This window comes from Ovis aries, chromosome 5 (assembly GCF_016772045.2).
Source record: "Ovis aries strain OAR_USU_Benz2616 breed Rambouillet chromosome 5, ARS-UI_Ramb_v3.0, whole genome shotgun sequence".
NCBI lineage: Eukaryota > Metazoa > Chordata > Mammalia > Artiodactyla > Bovidae > Ovis > Ovis aries.
Genome location: NC_056058.1, coordinates 41,461,470 through 41,483,352, shown reverse-complemented (window position 1 = coordinate 41,483,352; position 21,883 = coordinate 41,461,470). Strand labels below are relative to the sequence as shown.

The following is a 21,883-nucleotide window of genomic DNA, read 5'->3' as shown; positions in this document are numbered from 1 at the left end:
GCCGTCGCCCAAAGCGGCTCGGGTGGTGCGGAAAAACCGGAACTCGGGTGGGGACGTTCCGCCTCTTTGGACGCCCCACCGCCGCGCGACTCCGACACCCCACGCGGAAATAGAAGAACACGGAGGTGCGGGCGGAGAGTCTTGGCAAAAGGAAGAGGGTAACCCAGTCTCTTCTTACCCGGGGAAGCAAAAGGTGCACGCTCCGTCCCTGGGTGGGCTCGAACCACCAACCTTTCGGTTAACAGCCGAACGCGCTAACCGATTGCGCCACAGAGACGGTGTTGCGGCTCGGTTGCAGGCGCGACCCTACGAGGCATGCGCGGCCCACATGGGCGGCCCGACCTACGTCTGCGTGCGAGCCGCACAGAGCGGGGCGGAGTCAGGAGGCGAGGAGAGGACTTACTATCCAGCCGAAATAGCTCAGTTGGGAGAGCGTTAGACTGAAGATCTAAAGGTCCCTGGTTCGATCCCGGGTTTCGGCAGAAGTTTTGGCGCTGCTAGCATCATCCTTCTCTTTCGGAGCTGATCCAGCTGCTCCCAGCTTGTTTACCAAGAACGTGTGGATGTTGACATTGGCTTATGGCAACGCGGGAGGGCTTGAATGGAAACAGGCCTCAAACCCGCCCGCCCGCCCGCCCCGCCCCACCAATCCCCAAAACTGTGATTCCAGCCTCAAAGCACCGCCCCGTCCACGCAGAGCGGGACAGTAGTTGTGTCTCAGTGGTTTAGTTGCTCCGACGCATGTGGGATCTTCCTAACCAGGGATCCAGCCTGTGACTCCTGCATTGGCAGGCAGACTCTATCTACCTCTGGACTGCCAGAGAAGTCCCTCCTATGTGGTTTAATTGTGACAATCCTGTTGGGCACCTGTTTTACGTATAGGGAAACTGACTCTTAAACGGGGGAACTCAGGTGAGCAGCAGGGCTCCTCCTGGCGGGCGAGGACCAGCCCAGGGGTGTCAGGGAGCCTGGCAATAGGTCCGGGCAGGGGCAGGTGGGATCTGGCCGCCCTCACCATCCATCTCCAGCACATGCAGGAGTAAAGAGCAGGTGGGGCCGAGGGGAACCCTACAAGTCCTCAGTTCCCACGACTGGCCAGGCTGTGGAGATGGATTTTTGTTTTAAAAATTTAAGTAAACCCAAATAAGCTAATTAATTTAAAAAAATGAAGACCCAGCACAGCCAAAAACAAATAAAAAAATTTAAGGTGGTGGTGGGGGTCAGAACGCGTCTCTGGTAGCTCACTGGTAAAGAATCTATCTGTCAATGCAGGTGTTACAGGTTCAATCCCTGGTCCATGAAGATCCCACATGCCCTGGAGCAACTAAGCCCTTGTGCTACAGCTACTGAGCCTGTGTTCTAGCACCCGAGAGCCACAACTACACACAGGGGGCTCTAGAGCCTGTGCTCAGCAGCAAGAGAAGTCACTGCAGTGATAAGACCACACATTGCAATTAGAGTAGTCCCTGCTCCCGAAACTAGAGAAAAGCACACACAGCAAAGACCCAGCACAGCCATAAATAAATAATCTGTTGATTCAGAGAAAAGTTGTGAACATAGTATAGAGCTTGCTATGCTCAACACCCAGTGTCCCCTATTGCTAACATCTTATACTCACGTTCACGATTCAGGAACCAATGTGGATACATCACCAACATGATCACATCACAGCCTTTTCAGGCTCGTTTTCTCATCTAGTCCTGTGTGAGCCAGGCATCTGGGAGCCGAGACCCTAGCCCCACCCAAGCCTTCAGATGGTGCAGCCCCAGACAGAGACCTCCTGAGACCACAGAGTGGCGCACAGGAGAATGTAGTTTCTGGACAGCAGGGGCCGGTTTCACTGCTGATGCAGGGCTGGATAACTCAGACAGGCACTGGACAGGGAGGGAAGAGCCTGGATCAGGAGCCTGGGGTGTCCTGGGAGAACCTTCAAATAGGCAACCTACCAGAAGCAGGTCTGATGGGGCAGGGAGTAAACAGAGGGCAGGCAGGGAAGAGGGAGGAAGAAGATGGGGGTGGGGGTGGGGGGTAGAAGCAGGGCTAGAGGAGGAGCAGAGGAAGGCAGAGGGGCAAGGCCCAGGGAAGCTACAGGGCGAGGAAGGAGGGCAAGCAGAGGCTGGGGGAGGGGGTGCCCTGACAGGAAAGCCAGGAGGGAGAAGCCCTGCCTGAGTTGAGAGACCCTGACCACACTGCCCAGACATACATAGCTGATTTGAGATTCTCAGCGTGCATGCGTGTGCCGGGCATTCCTCATTTTAATCAATTTCCAGAATAAATGATGATGGGCTTGAAGAGGTGCCCAAGTAAACGCAGGGAACTCCAACCCCCCCCCCCCCGCCCCATCACCAAGGAAGCAGTTTTGTTGAAATATGCTGCTCCTTCCATTGGGGGTCTGATCACCCCCTCACGCCATCTGAGCTGGAGCCAGACAGGTCAAGCAAATGTAGGAAGAGCGTACTAAGGAGGTCTGGGTGGAAGGAGGGTCAGGGAGGGTGGACTGGGAATGTGACAAGGTGGGAAATGACCAGACCTGGGGGCAGCAAGGTGGCCATGCAGAGGCGCAGGCAGCTGTCTCTAGCTGGCTGGAGCCCAGGATGGCTGACGAGGGGACCGTAGGTGAGGGGGTGCAGGGAATCTGGGGCTTTGGAGGATAGGGATGCAGGAGGCCACAGGCCAGCTGGTGGGGCCCCTGCCTGCACTCCCGTGCTGGCTGTTTTCTTGATGCTTCAGAAGCAGTCAGTGTGCTGACTTCCCCAGGGAGCTGGGGCTACCTGGCAGGCCCTTCTGAACATCCCTCACCTGGCGAGCCAGTTGGGTCAGCTGGCTCCAGCCTCCTCACCACTGCCCAATGCCACCTGGGGGCATCAGGAGGTCCCACCCACCACTGACTGCCCTGGTGGATGCAGGACAAAGCTTGAAGACAGAAATGCTCAGAATCCACAGGACACAAGAACAGTGAGAGCTGAGGCGCCGGGTGGGGAGGGGGTGGGGGTGGGGCGGAAGCCCCCAGCACATCTGCTCAGTACGGCACAGTGCATCGTAGACACCTGCTCTACTCGGCCTGGTGTGGGAACCCCCTCCCCAGCAGGGTACAGGCCTCCAGAAGCAGTTGTTAGGGACAGGGTGGCTGCCTGAGTGCCTGAACATGGTGGGCTGTAGGCAGATCCCAGAAAAGAGTAAGCAGGGCTGCAAAACGGTCTTTAATTCCAGTCTCAACAGTTCAGTTCCACAAGCAAAGCTCACAAGCAGAGCTCAGAACACAGATATATAAAAATACCTGACGGTAACGGAATAGTTCATGTGGTCCCCTGCCCCCAAGAGCGTACTGCTCTCCACCTTGACCCGTTTAAAGAAGGTTCAGTGTCAAAGGACCTTCCAAAAGTGGGTGAATCCTTCCAAGCCAGCCCAGCCAAGACACCCCTGGGGTCTCCTTGGAGGGTGGCTCAGCCGGACCTTGGGCCAGCAGCTGCACCTCTGCTCAGGGTCATACAAAACCAGCAGAGAGGTCACATGCCAGTGCCCGGTGCCTGCAGTGATGGCTGTGCCTCCTTCCTCCTGGACCACTCCACTCTGGTCAGGGCCCACTCCTTCACCCCTCCACCCCCCCAACCCCCACAAGAACCTCTCCTCACTGGCTGGGCTCAGACTTTGTGGTGCAGCCATCACAGTGGGGACCTGGCTGTCTCCTTCCACAAGCAGCTCCACGTCAGCTTAGAATAAATAATCTGTGGTGTATAGAATTTCTGTGACCGCACTGAGGACCCAGCCTTCAGGCAACTGTCTCCGAAGTGGGGGACCCTAGCCTGGGACCCTCAGGTGGCAGGGGACCTGTCCGTGCTCTGGCTTTAGGACAAAGCGCTGGTTTCCGCAGGTGCCAGGCCACGACCCCATAGCCCAGGCCACATGCACAGTGACCTTGGCCAGGCTGGATGGGAGCGATGACCACTAGGGATTGTCACACTGGCCCAGGAGTGGGCTGGGTGGAGAAACCCACAAAGAGACCGAGGAGGAAGTGGCCAGAGAGGTTCAAGGTCTGCCTCTTCTCTGTCTGAGTGCCAGCAGAGGCAAGAGTGTGGATGGCAGCTGGTCTCTGGTCTGCCTCACAAACACCTGGTTTTCTCAAAAACACAGAACAGAGGCACAGCAAACTCAGGAGCCGGTATGAGAGGAACCGCACAGAAGAGGGAAACAAATGGAAAAACACACTGATGTGCTGGGAGCAGCACACTTGTATGTCTTTTAAACTCCTGTTGAATGTCAGATACAATGCTTTTTAACATAAAAAACAAATGTGCACCTTCTATGAACCTACGCAGTACAGTCACAGGTAATGACGTGAAGTTTAAAAAAAATAATAATAAAGTGTTTCTGTTCTTTAAAAGCCTGTTGGGAAGTATACCTTCCACAAGAGCCAGGAAAATAGAACCCGCAGACAGGAGGCGGCAAACGGCCAGCCCGGCCCCGAGAGCGCAGGCATGGAGCACTGCCACCGCCTGCTTCAGCATCGCCGATTCCGTTCTTCTAGGAGCTGGTTATCAAATATTTCTTTTTCCCTGCAAAAACAAAAGGAGATCACTTCATTTTACTCAGTAATTGTGTTTTAATAAACGTCAACAGTCTCCCAAGGCAACAGAAATAAAAGCAGAAATAAACAAATGGGACCTAATCAAACTTACAGGCTTTTGCATGGCAAAGGAAACCATCAGCTTACAGACTGTGAGAAAATATTTGCACATGATGTGACTGCCAAGGGCTTAATCTTCAAAATATACAAACAGGTCGTACCACTCCATAACCAAAAACATACAAACAACCCATACCACTCCATAACCAGAAGACAAATGATGCAATTGAAAAATGGAGAGGACTTATATAGACATTTTTCCAAAGAAGACAGATGGCCAAAAGGCAGATGAAAAGATGCTCAACTTCACTCATTATTAGAGAAATGCAAATCAAAACTACAATGAGGTCTCACTTCACACTGGCCAGAATGGCCACTGTTAAAAAGTCTACAAATAACAGATGCTGGAGACAGTGTGGAGAAAAGGGAATCTTCCACTGTTTGTGGGGATGTAAATTGGTGCAGCCACTGTGGAGAACAGGATGGAGGCTCCCCTCAAAATTATTAAAAACGGAGTTGCCGTATGATCCAGCACTCCCACTCTTGAAAAAATATCCAGATAAAACTATAGTTCAAAAAGATAAACGCACCCCAATGTTCACAGCAGCACTACTGACAGTAGCTAACGCAGGAAAGCAATTTAAATGTCCATCAACAGATGACTGGATAAAGATGTGTACACATACACAATGGACTACTACTCAGCCATAAAAAAGAATAAAATAATTTCATTTGTAGCAACATGGATGCAACTAGAGATTATTATACTAAGTGAAATATTTGTAGTTTTTTTTTTTTTTTTTTTTTTTTGCCACACAGCATGCTGTGCCGGATCTTAGCTGCCAGCTACAGATGGAACCTGATCCCAGTACAGAGAATGTGGTGTCCCAACCACCCAGGAAATTTCCATGCTAAATGAAGTAAATCAGATGGAGAAAAACAAATACTGTGTGATATCACTTTATGTGTGGAATCTAAAATATGACACAAAAGAACTTCTTTACAAAACACAGACTTCACAGACATAACTTATTGTCATCACAGAAGAAGGGTTAGGGAAAGGATCAATTGGGAGTTTAAGATTAACAGATGCAGACTGCTATGTATAAAATAAACATCAAAGATTAACTATAAAGCACAGGGAACTACACTCAATATCTTCTAACAAATTAGTGAAAAGAATTTGAGGGAAAAAAGATATATACGCAAACATACATACATATATACTGAATTACTGTTTCCCTGAAAATAATGTAATGTTATAAATCAACTACGTGTCTGTTAAAGACAAACAACACCCGTCATCCCTTAAACAAGAAGTGAGTGCTCAGTGAGGACAGTTTCATTTTGGGGATGGTGTCCTGGAGATGGCGTGGATGCTACACTACAATGTGAATGAACTTAATGCCACTAGGATGTATGTTTAAAAGTAGGGAAGGTGGTGAATATTATGTATATTTCACCACAATGGGAAAAAAGTAAAACTACAAAGAAAAGAAGATGAAGTATCAAGTCGTTGTTAAGTGACTATTATCAGGTAGTTGACTGGCCGCTCCTCTCAGGCTAAACAAGAAACGTGACCCTGAGGGGTATGCCCTTGAGGGAAATGGGGCACGCAGCCTAAGGACCCCATAAGGAGACCTGACCTTGTCTCTGTGTGAAGGTTCAATGGCTTGTGCATGAGGACCTAAATGCAGCTATGGTGTGAGAAGATGGGGGAGGTAGGTGCATTGGGATGGACCCACTGGACAACTAAAACCCAGCCCAATGGAACCCTGGCCGCCCAGGCTCAGCCTCTTGGACCATGTCCCCAAGGCCGCAGAGAGGGACTGGTGCAGCCCACAGCCCCAGGACGTGTGCAGTTGCTTGGGTTGTAGAGACAGGACACCCTCTGACTGTCGCCTGAGCATGAGGGAGGTGCTGGATGGGGAGGGGCCACCTGGACTTCGGTCTCCATGAGCACCTTCTCTCTATGCAGTTACAGGGATGGCCAGCTGACCACAGAGACCAGGGACAGACTCCACTGTGAGCGCCTGCTCGGCCCTGGCCCAAGACCCTAGTTGAGTCTTCAGCCTGTCAGGGCCACGCGGCCAGCCTGCTCCCAGCCAGCCTGGCAGCCGGCCCAGAGCCGGGATTAGGGGCTGGGAGGCCAGCCCGGGGCGGCTCACCATGGATGTAGAGGAACATCTTGATCACTGCATTCTTCCTGCCAGCCAGGGACGGCAGGCGGCAGCTGCCGCTTAATCTCACAGTTTCCTCAAACAGCCGTGGCAGCAAGGTGATGGGGGAGGACAAGGGGCAGGTGGACGTCAGCCCTGAGGATCAGTTTGGATGAGGTGGGTCCAGCTCTGCCCACTCGGACCAGCGGCCCCAAGGCCCAGCCACCCGCATGCAGAGACAGAGCCCTCGGGACACAGTGTGTGGCCCACCTACCGGGAGCTCAGCACTGGTCCTCGGATATATTTCTTCTCGGCTGTCTCGTAGTCCACCGCATCTACTGCTGAGATTGCGCAGATGATGGCCTGCAAAAAGGTAGCGCGGGTCAGGCTTGGGCCGTGCGTGGCCACTCACATCAGGCTTGGAGAAGACCACAAAGGTGGACAGTCCAGGCGCCAGGGCCCTCCAAGCGCCGGGCTCACACACATGTACACCATCTGCGAAATCTCTGCTCCCAGTGAAATCGGCAAGATGAGAGTTCATGGCACTCAAAGCAGAGAAAAGCAGGACCCAGGATGTCCCTGGTGCCAAGTGGTTAGGACTTTGTGCTCTCACTGCCAAGGCCCAGGTTCAGTCCCTGGTCAGGAACTAAGATTCCACAAGCAAGATAAACGGTGCCCTCCTCCACCTCCCAAAAAAAGGCAGGCCGCCAAACAAAACGCAGCTGTAAAAATCTGAGTGAACCAAAACAAACAGAAAAACACAAAGTGGTCAACTGAATACACATTAGATGTCTGGTATCACAGATCACTGTTGGTTACTCCAGGTGAAAGAGTACTTTAGTTACTTCAAAATTCTTAGAAAGTCCTTCTCATTCCAACCAGGGGTCCCTCACCTGGGCACGGCTGACACGGGGCCATCCTGGGCTGTAGAGGGTGGAGCAGTGTCCCGTTCCATGCCAGGAGCACCCGACTTGTGACAACCTCCGATACCCTCAGTGTCCCCAGGGGGCAGAGCCACCCTTCCTACACTCACATTAAAGTGTGTCCAGAAGAAGGGGCTGGAGAAGCATATGGAGCAAGGCCACCGCTGCAGATGGGAATGGACACATGAGGGTTCACAGAGCTGCTTTATTTTTTAACATACTTGAAATTCTCTGCGGTTACAAAGCTCAGTGTTCCTGAGCCTTCTGGTACAGTCCCACACATTCATTCTGTTCCCATCCGGCAGTGCCCTCTCTGAACTGAGGCTCAGGTGGCACCAGGTTGAGGGAAGATTCCCGGAGAACGACACCCGGCCCCTCCAGCCCGCTGCACGCCCTGGGAGACCCTCCCCACACACACACCCTGTGCGCGGAGGGCCCTCTGACCACTCACCTCAGGCAGTAGCACATCCAGGATAAAGCGGATGCCATCTCCGTGCCCACGTGCCAGCAGCTGGCAGCCCGCCTGCTCGTACACACCCTGCAGGTACTTGACCACACGGTCCAGCTGCTCCTCGTCCTCCAGGTAGGTCTCCACACAGGTCATGTACTGGCCAGAGCTCAAGAAGGTCTTCAGCCACCGGGATGGCTTCTTGTTCCTCAGGATGGCCCACAGGTGGCTCTCGGCGCCCCGTGCCTTCACAATGTACTCTACCAGCTTCTGGTTGGCCCGGTCCCGGGCGGCCCGTGAGCGGTCAGGCAGCACCTTCCTGTAGGCTGGCCTCCTGCCCTGTGGGTTCCCAGCCACAGGCTCCTCGGGGTCTCCCCCGCTCAGCTGGGGGAACCTTGTCCCCTGGACGTCCTGCTGGATGGACTTGCGGACGGGGGAGCCTGTGAAGGAAGCACACAGCTTCCCCTAACTGGGCGCCCTCAGCAACCATGTGGGCAGGGGCCAGGACACCCCACCTGGGCAGGAACCCCCACAGGACCCTCACTGCCCTTCCCAGCTTTGGCCCCCACTGCCCACCCCACAGAACCAGTATCAGCTCATCTGCACTGCTCTGTAAGGACCAGTGCCACTGAAAATGCCCAGGACAAGGCAGAGGGGAGGAGCCACCCAGATGCCCCAGCTCTGCACACTTGGCGAGTAGCTGCTAGTACGGACAGTAGGTGGGGGCCCTCAGCAGGGGGATCTGTGGGGCCTGGAGAGCCGGGGGTGGCTGCACAGTCAGCCTCAGGCTCGGGACGCGCTGCCCACTGCACACCCCGTCCAGAGATCAGACAGAGAAACTGCCACGTCTTGAGGGCCAAGAAGCAAGTCCTGCTTTGGAGGAGTTGGTGGACTTACTTATGTCAGCCGCGTAGTATTCCAGGAAAGAGCCGGCGAAGGAGCCACAGCCTGCAAGGGCAGGAGGGAGCCGGTTACACAGGACCAATGGCACCAAGCTGTCTGCCGGGTGTACACCTCAACTGCGACCAGGACCAGGTAGGGCACCCCTACCTCTCCCAGGCAATGAGCCCCCGTGGATGGAAATCCCCTGCATGCAAAGGAAACTGTCCTGTTTGGACCCAGGATAGAGAGGAGAAGCCCACCTGAGGGCCAGACTGTGCTCACCCTGGGGGCATGAAGGGAAGCCCACATCACCGCCCCAGCCCCACGCACCGAGCCGGACCCTGTAGTCAGTGATGAGGGAGACACACCAGCCGATGGCCTGGGCGAAGTCCTCCTTTGCCTCATCCTGCAATGAGACCCGGACGGCAGCTGTCAGCAGGAGGCCGCAGGCAGTGCCTCCTTCGTCCTGTGTCCTCAGTCCCTCGGCCAGGAAGGAACCTGAGCGGGGCTCCCGAGGCACCTCTGGGGCCGGGGCTGCTCAGAAAGTGGTCACAGCCCTCAGGGCCAAGAGAGAAGCAGAGACCTGAGAACAGGAACGGAGAGACCCCACCCCACTGCAGCTGATGGGCCAGCAGACAGAGGGGACATGGGGTGCGTGAGACCAAGCCCACAGGAGAAGCCTCTGTGCCTGCGACTCCAAACAAACACTCTTCCCAGAGTGTTGGCAGGAGGAGGGTGCTGCCTCCAGGGTGGGAGACCCCTGAGCTGGGAGGACCAGAAAGACCAGCCCAAGACCCACAGGTGTCTGATGGGAGCAGGCAGGTAGCTTGGGGTGAGGAGAGTGCTCGGGCCGTGGCCAGGCTCACTGACAGGCGCTTGGGACAACTGGGGTCTGGCCCCAGGATAGGCAGCCACTCCCACAGCCCATTTCCAGGAAATAGGAGAATGGTGAGGGATGCCCAGACACCAGATCATTTATGGACCACATGCCATCTCTGCAAACCTAGGTGTCCCCCTGGTATTTAATGCACATGATCTCAACCTCAATTCCTGCTCTCCTCCTGCCCCCCACTATCGTTCCTGAAAGCCCAAGGATGCGCTCCACATAGGTGCCGGCCTTCCAAACAGCCCCCAAACACCCTAGGCCCTAGCTCACTGACCATGGCCAAGACGCTGCTTCCCAAGCAGGGAAGCCTCATCCCATACAGAGCCTGAACCCTCTGACTGGGCCAAGCAGACGCTGGCATCAAGGTAGAGCTGACACAAAGCACTATCTCAAATTAGACACAGTGCTCTGCCTGCACCAGCTCCCGGGGCGCAGACAGGTAGGTCACAGGGCCACGAGGGAGCCTCCCTGAAGAGCATGGTGCACAGAATCACGGCCCCATCTGGGGGCAGCAGCTCAGAGCCCTCAGCCTCAGCCTGAGCCCTACCACCTTCCCTCCAGGGGGCACTCTGTCCCCCACCAAACAGCCACCCTGCACAGGGTCAGGGGGAATGGAGGGCAGCCTCCCTGGAGGCTGAGACTTTAGAGTGATGACCTCCAACAGAGCAGGCAGGGCCAAGTGCCACTCCTGGGATGGCCACTGTCTGAAGGTACACATGGGGACAGGGTTACCAACCATCAAGCCAGGAGCTCAGAGCAGCACAAGGAATCACCCACTCACCAGAAGTGCCTGCTTCTCTTTGCAGTCAAAGTGCTTCAGTCGTCGGAGCAACACTGAGATACTAGGAGCAGAGAGCAGAGATTAACGGGACTGGTGCCATCTCATGACCCAAAAGCCCCCCTCCTCTGGGATAGCCCTGCTCATGGGGGAGGAGGCCCCAGGGAGCCAGGCCTGGGCCCAGGTGTACCTCCAGGGGTCCCTAGGCACCCCCTCCTTGGCAGCAGGGTGTTTCTAAGACCGGCTCTGGGCAGACGGTGCTTCTGTCCCACGATAAAGGTCTGTGGGGGTTACCGAACGGTCACCTGGCGGGGGGTTGCTCACAGGCCTTCAGGGAGCGCACTGTGCTGTGGCTTGTGGGGGCCCATGGCCATCCAGCAGGGGGGATTCTGGAAGCCAACAAGCAGTCTGGAAAACCCAACTGTCTGGCCAGGTGTCTCAATACAGCCTTTGTGGGGGTGCTCCGTCAGGGGTCAACCCCAGGGTCCCCCCACCTGGAGCACTGGGAGAGCAGATAACGGTGCTTTACCCTCTCCCTCTGGGGTTCATGTTCCCTTCAATGAAGAGCACGCTCGCCTTCTTATCTCTCCGCCTGACGCTCTTGACCTGTAGGCAGACCCAAGAACACAAGGTGTCCAGCACCCAGGACCCAGGAGGCTGTGTTTGGGTTTTCAACATTTTCGTGGTGTCACTTTGTCGAGTGTGTGACAAGAAAGGTGGCTGGCCCGGGGTGACCAGGGCACAGCTGACATCAGGAAATCTCAGCAAGCACTACTCAGCTCCCAGCACTGTTACAACTCAGCAGAAGTGGGTGGGTGGGGTTCTGGTCAGTTTTATAAAAGAGGAACCACAGCCGCTGTGAGCACCCTTCCTCCTGCTGAGTCTTTTCAGGCTCAGGGCGCATTCCTCCTCATTCTGGGGGACAAGCAAAGTGAGCTTGGGGAGGTCCACAGCCAGGGGGTGGCTGGCCTGACTACCCCATTTCCTGTACTCACTGGGCATTTACAGGGCTGGCCCCAGTTAACCAAAAGCTCCCCTGGGAACTGGTAAACAGGGAGGGGCATGGAGAAGGCTGACAACCACAAGGGGACATGGTGCCTCCGGCAAGCAAGCGCTGAAGGGAGGGAAGGGGCCCCAATGGTCAGGTCCCAACTGCCGAGGAGCCAGGTTCACCTGCACGGCCGAGCTTTTTCCACAGACACCACGCAGGTTTAATCCTGTCCTTCCCAAGACTGGCAGTCACGTGCCTGGAGGCCATGCTGACCGTGTGAGCCGAGACTCACCACAGCAAAGAAAGCTGCTCCACAGGGCAGAGACCTTCCAATTCACTGCCTCTTTCCCAAATTAAAGACCTATAGCTAGAACCCTGAGAATCCTGTCCCTGCTGGAAGAGGACACAGGATAAATTCAGATGGAAATAGAAGGGGCAAAGGCAGGTGGGTGGTGCCTCAGCTCAAAAATTCTCTACCTGACCCACTGTGTGCACCCTTCGGGCACTTGGAGGAGGTACGACCATGTTTAAGGGTGTCCATCCCACTGCGGGTACAGCCAGAACCTCAAACACCTGCGATTACACATGTGGTGGACCCCCACCCTGACCTACAAACTAAAAAACTCAAATGTACAATATTTAAAATGGGCAAATAGTGGGCATTTTTTCAGAGTCGGCCTTTCTAAAGCTGCTTGGAGAAAACCTGACCTACGAGGTTCATTCTCAGCAGTGCCGGGAGGCTGAGACCCCTTGTTTAGGTGAACTCGTCTCTACATTGTTGTTCACGGACCCACCGTTTCACCAGCAACAACAGTGAAAACCCTGTCCAGGCCCAGTGTCTAGAATATGGCACCCTGGGCTGCACGCTAGGGAACCGACTGACCAAGCGAGAAGCAGAGAGGTGTTCTTACCACGGCCGGCCAGAAGGGGTATTTTTGGTATTTATGCCAGACTAGCATCCCTACTTCAAATGAAGGTGGTTCTAGAATTTAAAGGAAAGAAAAAAGCAAAAAAGAGACATGTTACATCCATATCAAGCACCAGACAAAGCTGCTTGAGAAAACACAACCACAGAGATGCTGCTCAAGCCCAGTGTTAACGTGGTTCCTGGGACAGACCCAAGAGTCGGGAAGGCAGGATGCATTCCCAACCCTGGAACCTAAGCGCTGGCCACCAGCAGCTGGGGTACGCACAGATTTCCTGGTGGGGACCACGCATGTACATGCAGGGGCGCAATGCCACCTCTGCCACTTTTCTGAGTCTCAGATTACTCCAGGGCAAAGCACTTTTTAAACATAGCACATAAACAGAAGAGACCGTGGCACACAGGAAGGACCCTACACAGGGAGTAAATTTCTGAGCTCATCTGAGAAACTGGGGGCTTTAAAAAGCGGGGGAAAAAAAGAAGAACTATTTAAATAATCATAAGATAACTACAAATGATTTCTGAATAAAATTTAATTATATCCTCAACCAAAAAAAAAAAACCCGAACAAGTAAATAACACAACGATAAAAAACCAGGTAACAAAAGCAAGCATGCAACAGAGGCTGCTCGCAGACCCCGAGTGAGGCTCATGGCTGAGCTGCAGCATATGACAATAGGAAGAGCTTTGTGGGACAAGGGGCCATGATGGAGGAAGGGGAGATGCCTGGGGAACAAGTGGAGAGCTGGTCACCCTCGGGAGGAACACAGGGCCACCCAGGACAACAGTCACAGGAACAGTCAATCCAAACACCAGCAACCAAAACCCATGGAAGAAAAAAGCAAAAGAAAGGAGCTGACTCTAGGGCCTCTGGGGGCTGAGTGACCCCCCCCCCAGGCGGACAGAAACGCCCTCTGCAGGAAGGTACGGCGCCCCTTTTTGTGCCTGCAGGAACTGACCCCAGTGATGCCCCAAGAGCCCACACACTGCAGGGCCCCAGGCTGGATGCATCCAGACCCTCAACAGCGGGGTAGGGCTTGGCGACTGACCCACCCCTCAACCGTCCCTCCCAGTAAAGCGGGTCAGCCTTCCAGCCAGGCAGGAAGGGCCCCCAGACCACCCCGTGCAGCTCCAGCCACGGTCTCTGAATGCACAAACATCTCAGGCTAAAAAGATTAAAAAACAAAACAAAACTAGACTACGTTAAGATGAATGGTTAATGGGTGAGTGGAAAACTGAAGCCAGTCCTCAACTGTTTAGTTCGAGGTAACTAACTATCCCATGGCTGGCTTAGATGCTTGGGCCTGTGTCCAACCCCTGCCCGGGAGGACAGGGCAGCTGACCTGTGCACTGCTTAGCGCTGGGGCGGGGGTCCTGCGTACACCTGGGGGGGGGGCGCCCACCCTGCTGTGGGGACACTGTTTGGGAGGGTTGAGAGGCAGCGCCAGGCCACACCCAACGGTGGGGACAGAGCCCATCTGTTAACTTGGCCGCCCTCCACCATTCCCTCCGAATGGCGTCCTGGGAGCCTCCCCCACCCCCCCACACGTGTTTGTCCTTGAGAGAGGGGAGCCAGGGCTCCCTCTCTGTGAGGTCTGGGTTCAGGACAAAAGCCAAACAGCAAAGAGACCTTCCCCAGGACACGGGGATGTCAGGGACCTCACCCCAGGAAGGTGCCAGTCACTCACCGCGATACAGCAGGATTCTCGGGGGCTCCTCGTCATCCTCGTCCTCCTCCAGGAGAGAGTTCACAGCGCTCGGCTCCATAAACTCTTCAGACGATGGTCGGGCTGCCAACAAGGATAGATCAGACCTTACTAGTCACAGTCCTGGGGACTTAGCCAGGGAACACCACCCCCCGATCCCTGAACATCAGCTAAGAGAGCAAAGCCACCACAATGTGGACTTGCCTTCAGCCTCGCTCGGTGAAAGCATGTTCAACAGAGGAAACAGGGCAGGAGTGGCCACAAGTGCACAGAGGGCAGATGAACGAACCAGGGGCCTGTCCCTCCCTAGGGTGCACTCAGCCACATGGGGAGGATGCGGCTCTGGGGCTGGCCCCCTTCAAAGTAGTAGTCCCTGCTTCACTGCCACTGCTGGGGAGGGGGCCCCTTGAAAGGGGAAGAAGAAAGGCAGACACCCGGAGCGAGTGTGGGCAGGCAGAGTGCAGTACCTAGCCATGCAGAAATGAAGATCTCCAAATTAGCATTTCAAAACTAAGTGGGATACTAAGGCATCTCAACAGAGAAAACCATAGCGCATGGCTGCAGCCACACAAAAACACATGCACGCGGGAATCCTGAAAAGTCAGGGGCCTTTTAAGTGAGTTAATCACTTCTGAGATTCCTGCCAGTTTAACGGGAGTGCATTAGGGCTTCTGCAACGGGAGGAGAAAGGACTTAATCCTCCGGGAGCAGACACGGTGGTATCTCGGCCACAGTGTGCCCCTCCAGTCCCTCTGCCGCCAAACAAAAATAAAAACACAAGTATGGGAGGCAGCTGAAGTGCTTAGAGCGTGGTGGAGATACAGAGAGAGAGGCCCCAGGAAACTTCTACTCAGGATCTATTCTGGTAATGATCTCATTAAAATCTGGGGCCTGGCTCTGGATCGGCCACAGGAGAACCCACTGCCAACCTCTCCCAACTCACCCTCTCAGGGCCTTTACCTTCCTTCAGTGGCTGGATGTCAGCTGCCTCCTCTGCAGGGCCAAGCTGAGCAGGGCTGTGGGGACCCATGTGAGCCCTCAGCCTCTGGCCACCGTCCAGGTCCAGGCGCTCTGCAGGACAGCTATCCAGGGGACTCAGGTCCCTGCCTCCCAGAGGCGAGCACAGGGCTGCCAGGCCGGCCCCTGTCTCACCATCTTCCTGGCCGGCTCCCTCTGAGGATGGACCCACTCTCTGACCCGAGCAGGGTCCCTGTGCCGGGTTCCTCCCTTGTTTACTGAGGGGTGTCATCCAATCTGCCCGCTGTTTTCTGGATGCCTCCCTGTCCTGAACGGCACCGCTGGCTGAACACACAGCTGGGGCATCCGGGCCTCCGCTTCTCTTGAGCCCCTCCTTGTGGTCCACTCTGCACTCCAGATCCTCCTCACCAGCTGGCAGGCCGGACAGCCTCTGGGACACGCGTTCCCTCCTTGTGGGCCCTGGACTGCCTGCCGTGTCTTCAAGGAATGATGGGGAAAGGCCAGGCTTGGGGGGCCAGGAGGCTGGTTCCGTGGGCTTCACTCTTGGAGGCCGAGGGGTCGTTCCTTCCCTGGAAGAGCTCCCTTGTCTTTCATTCAAGACATCCAGAGCCACGCGGAGTGACCGCCGGTAGGTCAGCTCCTCCAGGGGCGCAGTGGGAGTCCCGTCCTGTGAGGCTGTGGGACAGAGAAAGAGGAACAAAGCCTGGTGATGAGCGGGCCCCAGGCTCCAGCACCCAGCAACACCCTGCCAGCTCTGGTGTGTCGCCAAAACTGGTCCTCACACCTGAAGAGGGGCTGATGCTTCTCACCGGCATCCTCCCCAGAACAGGGACTTGGGCATCAAACCACAGCTGCTGCTTCAGGGCTGCAAGGCTTCCTTTCCCCAGAAAGCACACTGACTGAGCCTGCCCTGCCTGGGCTGGTATACTCCTCCAGATTTCAAAACAATACTGCCCACAAAATGTATTCAGATATTTCTCAAATCCTCTCTGCCTTACAATTTCAATTCAATCAGGGTCAATAAATAAAGGATACTGCTGGCAGGGTATTCTTGGGTAGGGGCGGCGGGGGTGGGGGTGGGTAAGAACAGCTGCCTAAAAGGCTCTTTGTGGGCCAGCAAATTGTCCACACTTCCCTGCAAGGGCGTTTCAAAGCCAGTGGACAGCATCGCAGGTGCAGAGATTCCGGCCTGACCTCCCCACCGCCACAGTTTATTCATTCATTCCCATGGGCGGTTCTGGCGCCCTTTATTTGAACAAGATGACGGACGCAATATCAGAACTCAGCAGGCATAAATAACACCTCCATTGGCACAGGACTCTGCCCTGTTTAATATTAAAGGCACCCACAAACACCAGCCCCCCAATACGATCTCCACAAACAATTAGTGCGGCCAAGAAGTGGTGGTGGATGCTGCCTGAGCTGGGCACCCTGCTCTGAGCCAAAGCCATTCCCCGAAAATGCAGGAAAACAGACCCTATTTCCCAGTCACCGCTGGGAGATCCTGGGCAATCTTTTCACAAGACAGAAAATTCTCTGCACATGGAATAAGCTTTTAGGTGGGGCCCCAGTGGGTCTGGGAGGGGGCAGTGCACCAGGGGTTAAGCTCAGACAGACTCCAGCCAGGTCTGTCTCACCTATGACACTGACCCTCAAGGAGATGGGAGCCAGGGCTCCACTTCCAGCCTGCCTCGCCCTGCCCTTGCCTTGGCCCCCACATCCCTGCAGACACCAATGGCCAAAAGGCTGGTGGCAGCGACAGCGTTTTTTTCTCCCCTGGGCTTGGGTGACAGAATGTAAATATATACCCAGCTGCTTTTTAAACCTTGGACGGAGGCCAGACCAGCAAGAGAAACATTTTACAGTCTTACTACAGATAAGTGGGGAAAAAAAAAAAAAAAAACCCACACAGAAAGAGGAGAAGCCTCTTGCCCTTTCTTGGGGGAGGTGCGTCCCTTCTGAGCGCGCTGCAGGCCGTGGACGGAGCCAGCGGGCCCTGATGCTGCTGTCACTGGCCATCCGTGGGGGCGGGGGTCAAGGACAGGACGGGCTCGAGGGGCAGATTCTAGGTTAAAGACAGCAGCTCCTCTAGTTCAGGGAAATCACGTTTCCTTGAAAGAAGGGGAGAGACGGGGAACGGGGTCCCTCTGTATCCGGAAGGCCAAGTCTGTTTTCTCCTAAAATGCCCCGCTGCTCTTGCCAGACCTCACTGGGACAGAAAAACACGCTCTCACCTAATGAGGAGGCGATGTCTTCGATGTGCACCTTTCTCAGGACCTTGGCTTCCGCGCTCTTCACCTTAATCCTGGAGGGACAGGGATGCCCGTTATGCACCACCAGCAATGCCACCGAGACCTTCGCAAACGTGTTTTGCTTTAGACGACAAAAGAATCAGATTCGTTTTCTTCTTTCGCACCCTTTCACTCAAACTAGGAGTCACTGCCAACCAGGAATTCAAGCGCCTGAGGTTAGAGGCAGCGAGGACCCTTGTGAATGTGGCTGATTTTTTTTTTTTTTTCCCCTTTCCCCTTTTAAGACAGAAAAAGGCTGGTTGGATTTAAGACTAAAAATGAATTCAAATTGTGACTTTTATGAGGTACATCCCACTTTCAACTGCACAAATAACTCCTTTGTTAGATTTCCAGAGTGGATGATAATGTCACTAAAAGCTGTTTAGCGCCCGGCAGGCAGGTGTGTTTTAGTTTAAAAGGATGTGCTTCCCTTTTAAACTCGAGTATTCAGTTACTTTCCCAGCCTCAGGGAAAGTGTGAGCTGCGGACTAAGCAGGCTTAGGATCGGCTCTAAAGAAAGGATGGGGACCCGGCGACGCAGGAGCAGGGGTTGACCGTTTCCCTCCCTAGTTAGAATCGGGAATTCACCCATCAGAAACGTACAACCTGGGCCATTTTAATCGTCCCCAGTCATCTGTGTCCTTCCACCATGGGATGTAACATGCTACCCTGCGCCCTCCATGCATCTGCCTTCTGAATGCTAAACACCACTTTCTTATTACAAGCACAGGCTCAAACATCAAATATCCCAGAACGCAGGGGGCTGACACACATTTCTGAAAGAAAGTCACACAAACGTATCTGTAGGAAAGAAACAGGCCTACCTGAACCCCAAAGAGAGTCTACCAGCATATAATTTACACCCATCCCATTTTTGTACTGATCTCTCTGGATATCAATACCACATAGAGATTCTTCAATTTCCAAAAGTACATAAAATAAAATTGGTTGTTTTCCTCTTCAGGTTACTGTGACCACACTGATAAGCAAAGAGGTGAGAAGACTTACGAGCAGACTTCACTTTTTTTTGGGGGGGTGGTGGTATCACAAATCCCATGCAGAGGGACTACAAAAACACAACACTTAACTTTTTGTCTAGGGAGAGTATCTGAACGTTTAGAAAAAATCCTTTTTTCCTCTTATTTTTGGCTGACTTTTCAGTTCCGGCCAGAACCTACATAAAAAAAAAACACACACACAACCTTGTTATAAGCCAAAAAACACAGCTGACCCTGACAAGCAGTAGCAACATATAAACACAAAAGCAGTGGATGATTCTTATAGAATATAAGATAGGAGTGCAGACACAGGGAAACTGAGGCATGAGGGGACAGCAGCAGACCGAGACCAGAAGCAGGGTCTTGCCTCAAGATTTGGCCCTCTTCCCACCACACTGCTGGAAAGCATCCCCAAGACAGTCCTGTTATTTACTATCAGGGCTGCTTGCCAAAAATTTCCTTGAGTTATAGCCTTACATGCCTTTTTATAGCTGACAATGCTAAAATTCTTTTTTTTTTTTAAATCGTGAGAAAAAAAAGACACTTCCGGAAGTGTAACCTTGTAAGCACTCGGCCAAAACCCCATTAGACCAGGAGCAAGGACCGGTGCCAACAGATCTGAGCACCAACTGCTCAAACTCAATTATTTTGCTGAAGCGACTCCTAGGTATCTCCCGATAAAGATTTTACTTGTCACCCGAAAGTCATTTCTAATTCCTGAAATTACAGAATAATGGCTGTCACCTTTGCGGGCCATAATCGCTTTTTCCATCTGCAGAGGACATACTTGGCATCCGTCATGATTTAGACTCATGTGGCAAGTGGTAATGATTTGGCACAAACAAAGTACTTGAAGGTCTGACGCGATGTGCCCTGCAACAAAATTTGCACGGTGGTTTATAACATCATTTGCTTCCCACTTCAACTCTTAAGGCCGCCACAACTCTTAAGGGCAAAGGTGAGCTGGGCTGATCCTCAAGTAGATGGTTCAATTCCATCATCCTGTACCAAGGGGCTCTGTGCCAAAAGGAAATGACTGGCCTTGATGCCTGGGGAGGCGCCTGGATTATTTTCACAAATAAAATTCAGTCAAATTCCCTCCCAAAGGTCCCGCCTATTTTTAAAGGGCTCCTGAATAAATCGTCCCCGTACTGAGGGCCTGCCTCTGACCTCGGCACGAGAGGCGTTTTAAACGGTCAAAGCTTACAATCCTCCCATGTTTGGGGAGCTAAACTGACCCCGGCGCAAAAAAATAAAATTGGAGGAAAACGACTGCTCTTAAAGGACGGGGACAGCTGCGGGCCATTCATTACATCAACCAGGAGGGCTGATCTGGCTGCTGACAGAAAAGAGGAGCTGGGGGGGTGGGGGTGGGGGTTCGTTTGTGTAAAGTTGGGGGGGTTCACCACAGCAGGAGACTGTGGGTCCATTAGCAGGAGAGGAGGATTCAGGCAATAGAGGTGGGGATTCGGACAGCAAGGAGGCGATTCAGAGAGAGGAAGCCAGGTTCACGGAGCAGAAGTGCGGGTGCAGACAGCAAAGGCTGGGTTCAGGGCAGGGAGGAGGGGGCTCAAAAAGCAAAGGAGAGGCTTCAAAGCGCAGAGGAAGGGTTCGGGCAGAGGAGGAGTTCAGTGAGCAAAGGTTCAGAGAGCAGAGAGATTCAATGAACAGAAATGGGAGATCCACGGCCGGAGATCCGCCCCGGGGAGCCTCTTTCGGGGTTCGCCCCTCCCCCCAGGCCCAGCCCCGCCGCCACGGCCGGCCCGAGGGGCGCAGCCTGCCGGGCTCACCAGGCCCCTGGCCTCCCCAGCGCGGCGTTCCCGAGCCCGGTGCTGGGGGCGAGGAAGCCGCTGCGGCCTAACGGCGGTGGCACCCGTGCCGCCCCAGGCGCCGCCGCCCGCGCCCGCGCTCGCGCTCCCGCTCACCGCCGCCGCCGCCGCCGCCGCCGCCGCCGCCGCTCCCGCGGGCAGGGGGCGGGGCCAGCCTGGCGTCGGCGCCAAGCCACACCCCCGCCGTCGACCAATGGGACGCCTGCGTTCGCGTTGTGGCCCCGCCCCTTCCGCCCCGCAAGGCGTAGAGTGACGGGCGGGCGCGCGCGCGAGGCTGACTGACGGGCGCGGGCCGCGCTGGCTGGCGCTAGGTGGGCGGTGACGGCGGCGGCCTCCATCTTCCCGGCTCAGGCCCCGCCGCCTTCCGCCTGTGCCGGTCGGGTCCGCGCGGCCCCTGAGACTCCTGCCGCCGAGGCCCTAGAGGAACAATTGAGAGCCTTCCAGAACTTTCCAAGGTCGGAGGTGCCTGACGTGAGGCGCCAAGGCGGTTCCGACCAGCGTCCACCAGAGGAGGGGTAGTGCGTTTTCGCAAGTGACCCACTCGTGTGGGCGTTGACTTGGGAAGCAGCTACCACGCTCGGGCCCGCCTTCCCGCTGTGGAGTCGGTGTGAAGACACTGTGCAGTGAGATGTGCGACGTAGCGAACCCACAAACGGCCCCCGCCCCCCACCTCAGCTCCAAGTGTGTCTGTTCCATCAAAGGCAGAAGTTGGGATTCAGGGTGGCCGGTTTGGGAGCCTGTGCTGGCCGGCCCGCCTCGTTCTGGGAAGTTTTGTGTCAAACGTGGCGGGGCCCTGGGGCCCAGCCCACGCAGGGACAGGTGACCACTTGGCCCGTCCCGCGGGGATCAGAGTCTGGGTTAACGAGGTCTAGGTGACCAGTGGGGTCCCTTCATGGCCTCCTTACCTGAATTAATGGAAATATCGTGGGAGGGGGCAGGTGTCTCAGTCCTTTAGTGATTTGGATGCTCCGTCTCCATCGTTTTAGAAAATACCAGATTGCGGACCTCTCTGGTCGTCCAGTGGCTAAGACTGAGCTACCAATGCCGGGGGCCAGGGTTCCATCCTTGGTCACGGAACTAGATGCCACATGCCACAGCTGAGAGTTCACAAAACTAAATGTCCCACATGCTGCAGGGAAGATCCCACGTGAAGGCAACTAAGACCCGGCCCAGCCAAATAAAGATGTTTTAGAAAAGAAAATATAGATTCCGTCCTGATACAGGCTCCCTTGCTAGGGTGTGTGTAAATACGTTTTCATCTTTGATTCGGTTCATGGTTCAGCAACAAACTTAGTATGTTTTTCTTCCCATCATCAAATTAACAAAGAGAGAATTCAGGCACTGCCCCAGCGCCGGCTGTGAGATGGGCAGCACTAATTCGGGGCTATTGGGACGTGTGAATTGGTACCTTTCTGGAAAATGACTTGAGGTTATCTGTCAGATCCCTTGGAAATGCTTGAGACCC

The 21,883-nt window shown here is 54.6% G+C and overlaps 1 protein-coding gene and 2 non-coding genes across 7 annotated transcripts; 1 reads left to right on the top strand and 2 right to left on the bottom strand.

Annotated features, from left to right (window-relative positions):
* Nucleotides 1–203: 203 nt before the first annotated feature.
* On the bottom strand, nucleotides 204–277 carry TRNAN-GUU (transfer RNA asparagine (anticodon GUU)). The gene has a single exon. It is a non-coding gene; the product is annotated as a tRNA-Asn (tRNA).
* Nucleotides 278–409: 132 nt separating this feature from the next.
* Nucleotides 410–482, top strand: TRNAF-GAA (transfer RNA phenylalanine (anticodon GAA)). The gene has a single exon. It is a non-coding gene; the product is annotated as a tRNA-Phe (tRNA).
* A 2,705-nt stretch (nucleotides 483–3,187) lies between these two features.
* On the bottom strand, nucleotides 3,188–20,633 carry PWWP3A (PWWP domain containing 3A, DNA repair factor). Of its 5 annotated transcripts, none has more exons than XR_009600855.1 (15): nucleotides 20,515–20,633; nucleotides 19,334–19,462; nucleotides 18,680–18,765; nucleotides 17,535–17,605; nucleotides 15,283–15,975; nucleotides 14,305–14,406; nucleotides 12,603–12,673; nucleotides 11,230–11,306; nucleotides 10,704–10,764; nucleotides 9,367–9,442; nucleotides 9,052–9,102; nucleotides 8,158–8,594; nucleotides 7,058–7,146; nucleotides 6,793–6,939; nucleotides 4,359–4,553 (listed from the first exon to the last, which is right to left on the bottom strand). XR_009600855.1 is itself a non-coding variant. In XM_027970187.3 (14 exons), the coding sequence occupies exons 2-14, from the start codon at nucleotides 19,388–19,390 to the stop codon at nucleotides 4,499–4,501; spliced, it is 1,926 nt and encodes a 641-aa protein (XP_027825988.1). In that variant the 5' UTR covers nucleotides 19,391–19,462; nucleotides 20,515–20,633; the 3' UTR covers nucleotides 3,188–4,498. The 5 variants fall into 5 exon arrangements, 3 of the variants coding, with proteins under 3 accessions (XP_027825988.1, XP_004008826.2, XP_060272430.1); XR_006059935.2 differs by lacking the exon at nucleotides 20,515–20,633 and adding an exon at nucleotides 20,380–20,484; XM_027970187.3 differs by lacking the exon at nucleotides 6,793–6,939 and having other exon boundaries at nucleotides 3,188–4,553.
* Nucleotides 20,634–21,883: the final 1,250 nt, after the last annotated feature.

What these genes read in the sequence shown, in the direction of transcription:
- PWWP3A (XM_060416447.1), bottom strand. Translation starts at nt 19,390, where the DNA reads ATGACGGATGCCAAGTATGTCCTCTGCAGATGGAAAAAGCGATTATGG. An exon ending in ACCCCTTCTGGCCGGCCGTG is followed by an intron (nt 11,307 to 12,602) that starts GTAAGAACACCT and finishes GTCTGCCTACAG; the next exon opens with GTCAAGAGCGTCAGGCGGAG. An exon ending in ATGAACCCCAGAGGGAGAGG is followed by an intron (nt 10,765 to 11,229) that starts GTAAAGCACCGT and finishes CTCTGCTCCTAG; the next exon opens with TATCTCAGTGTTGCTCCGAC.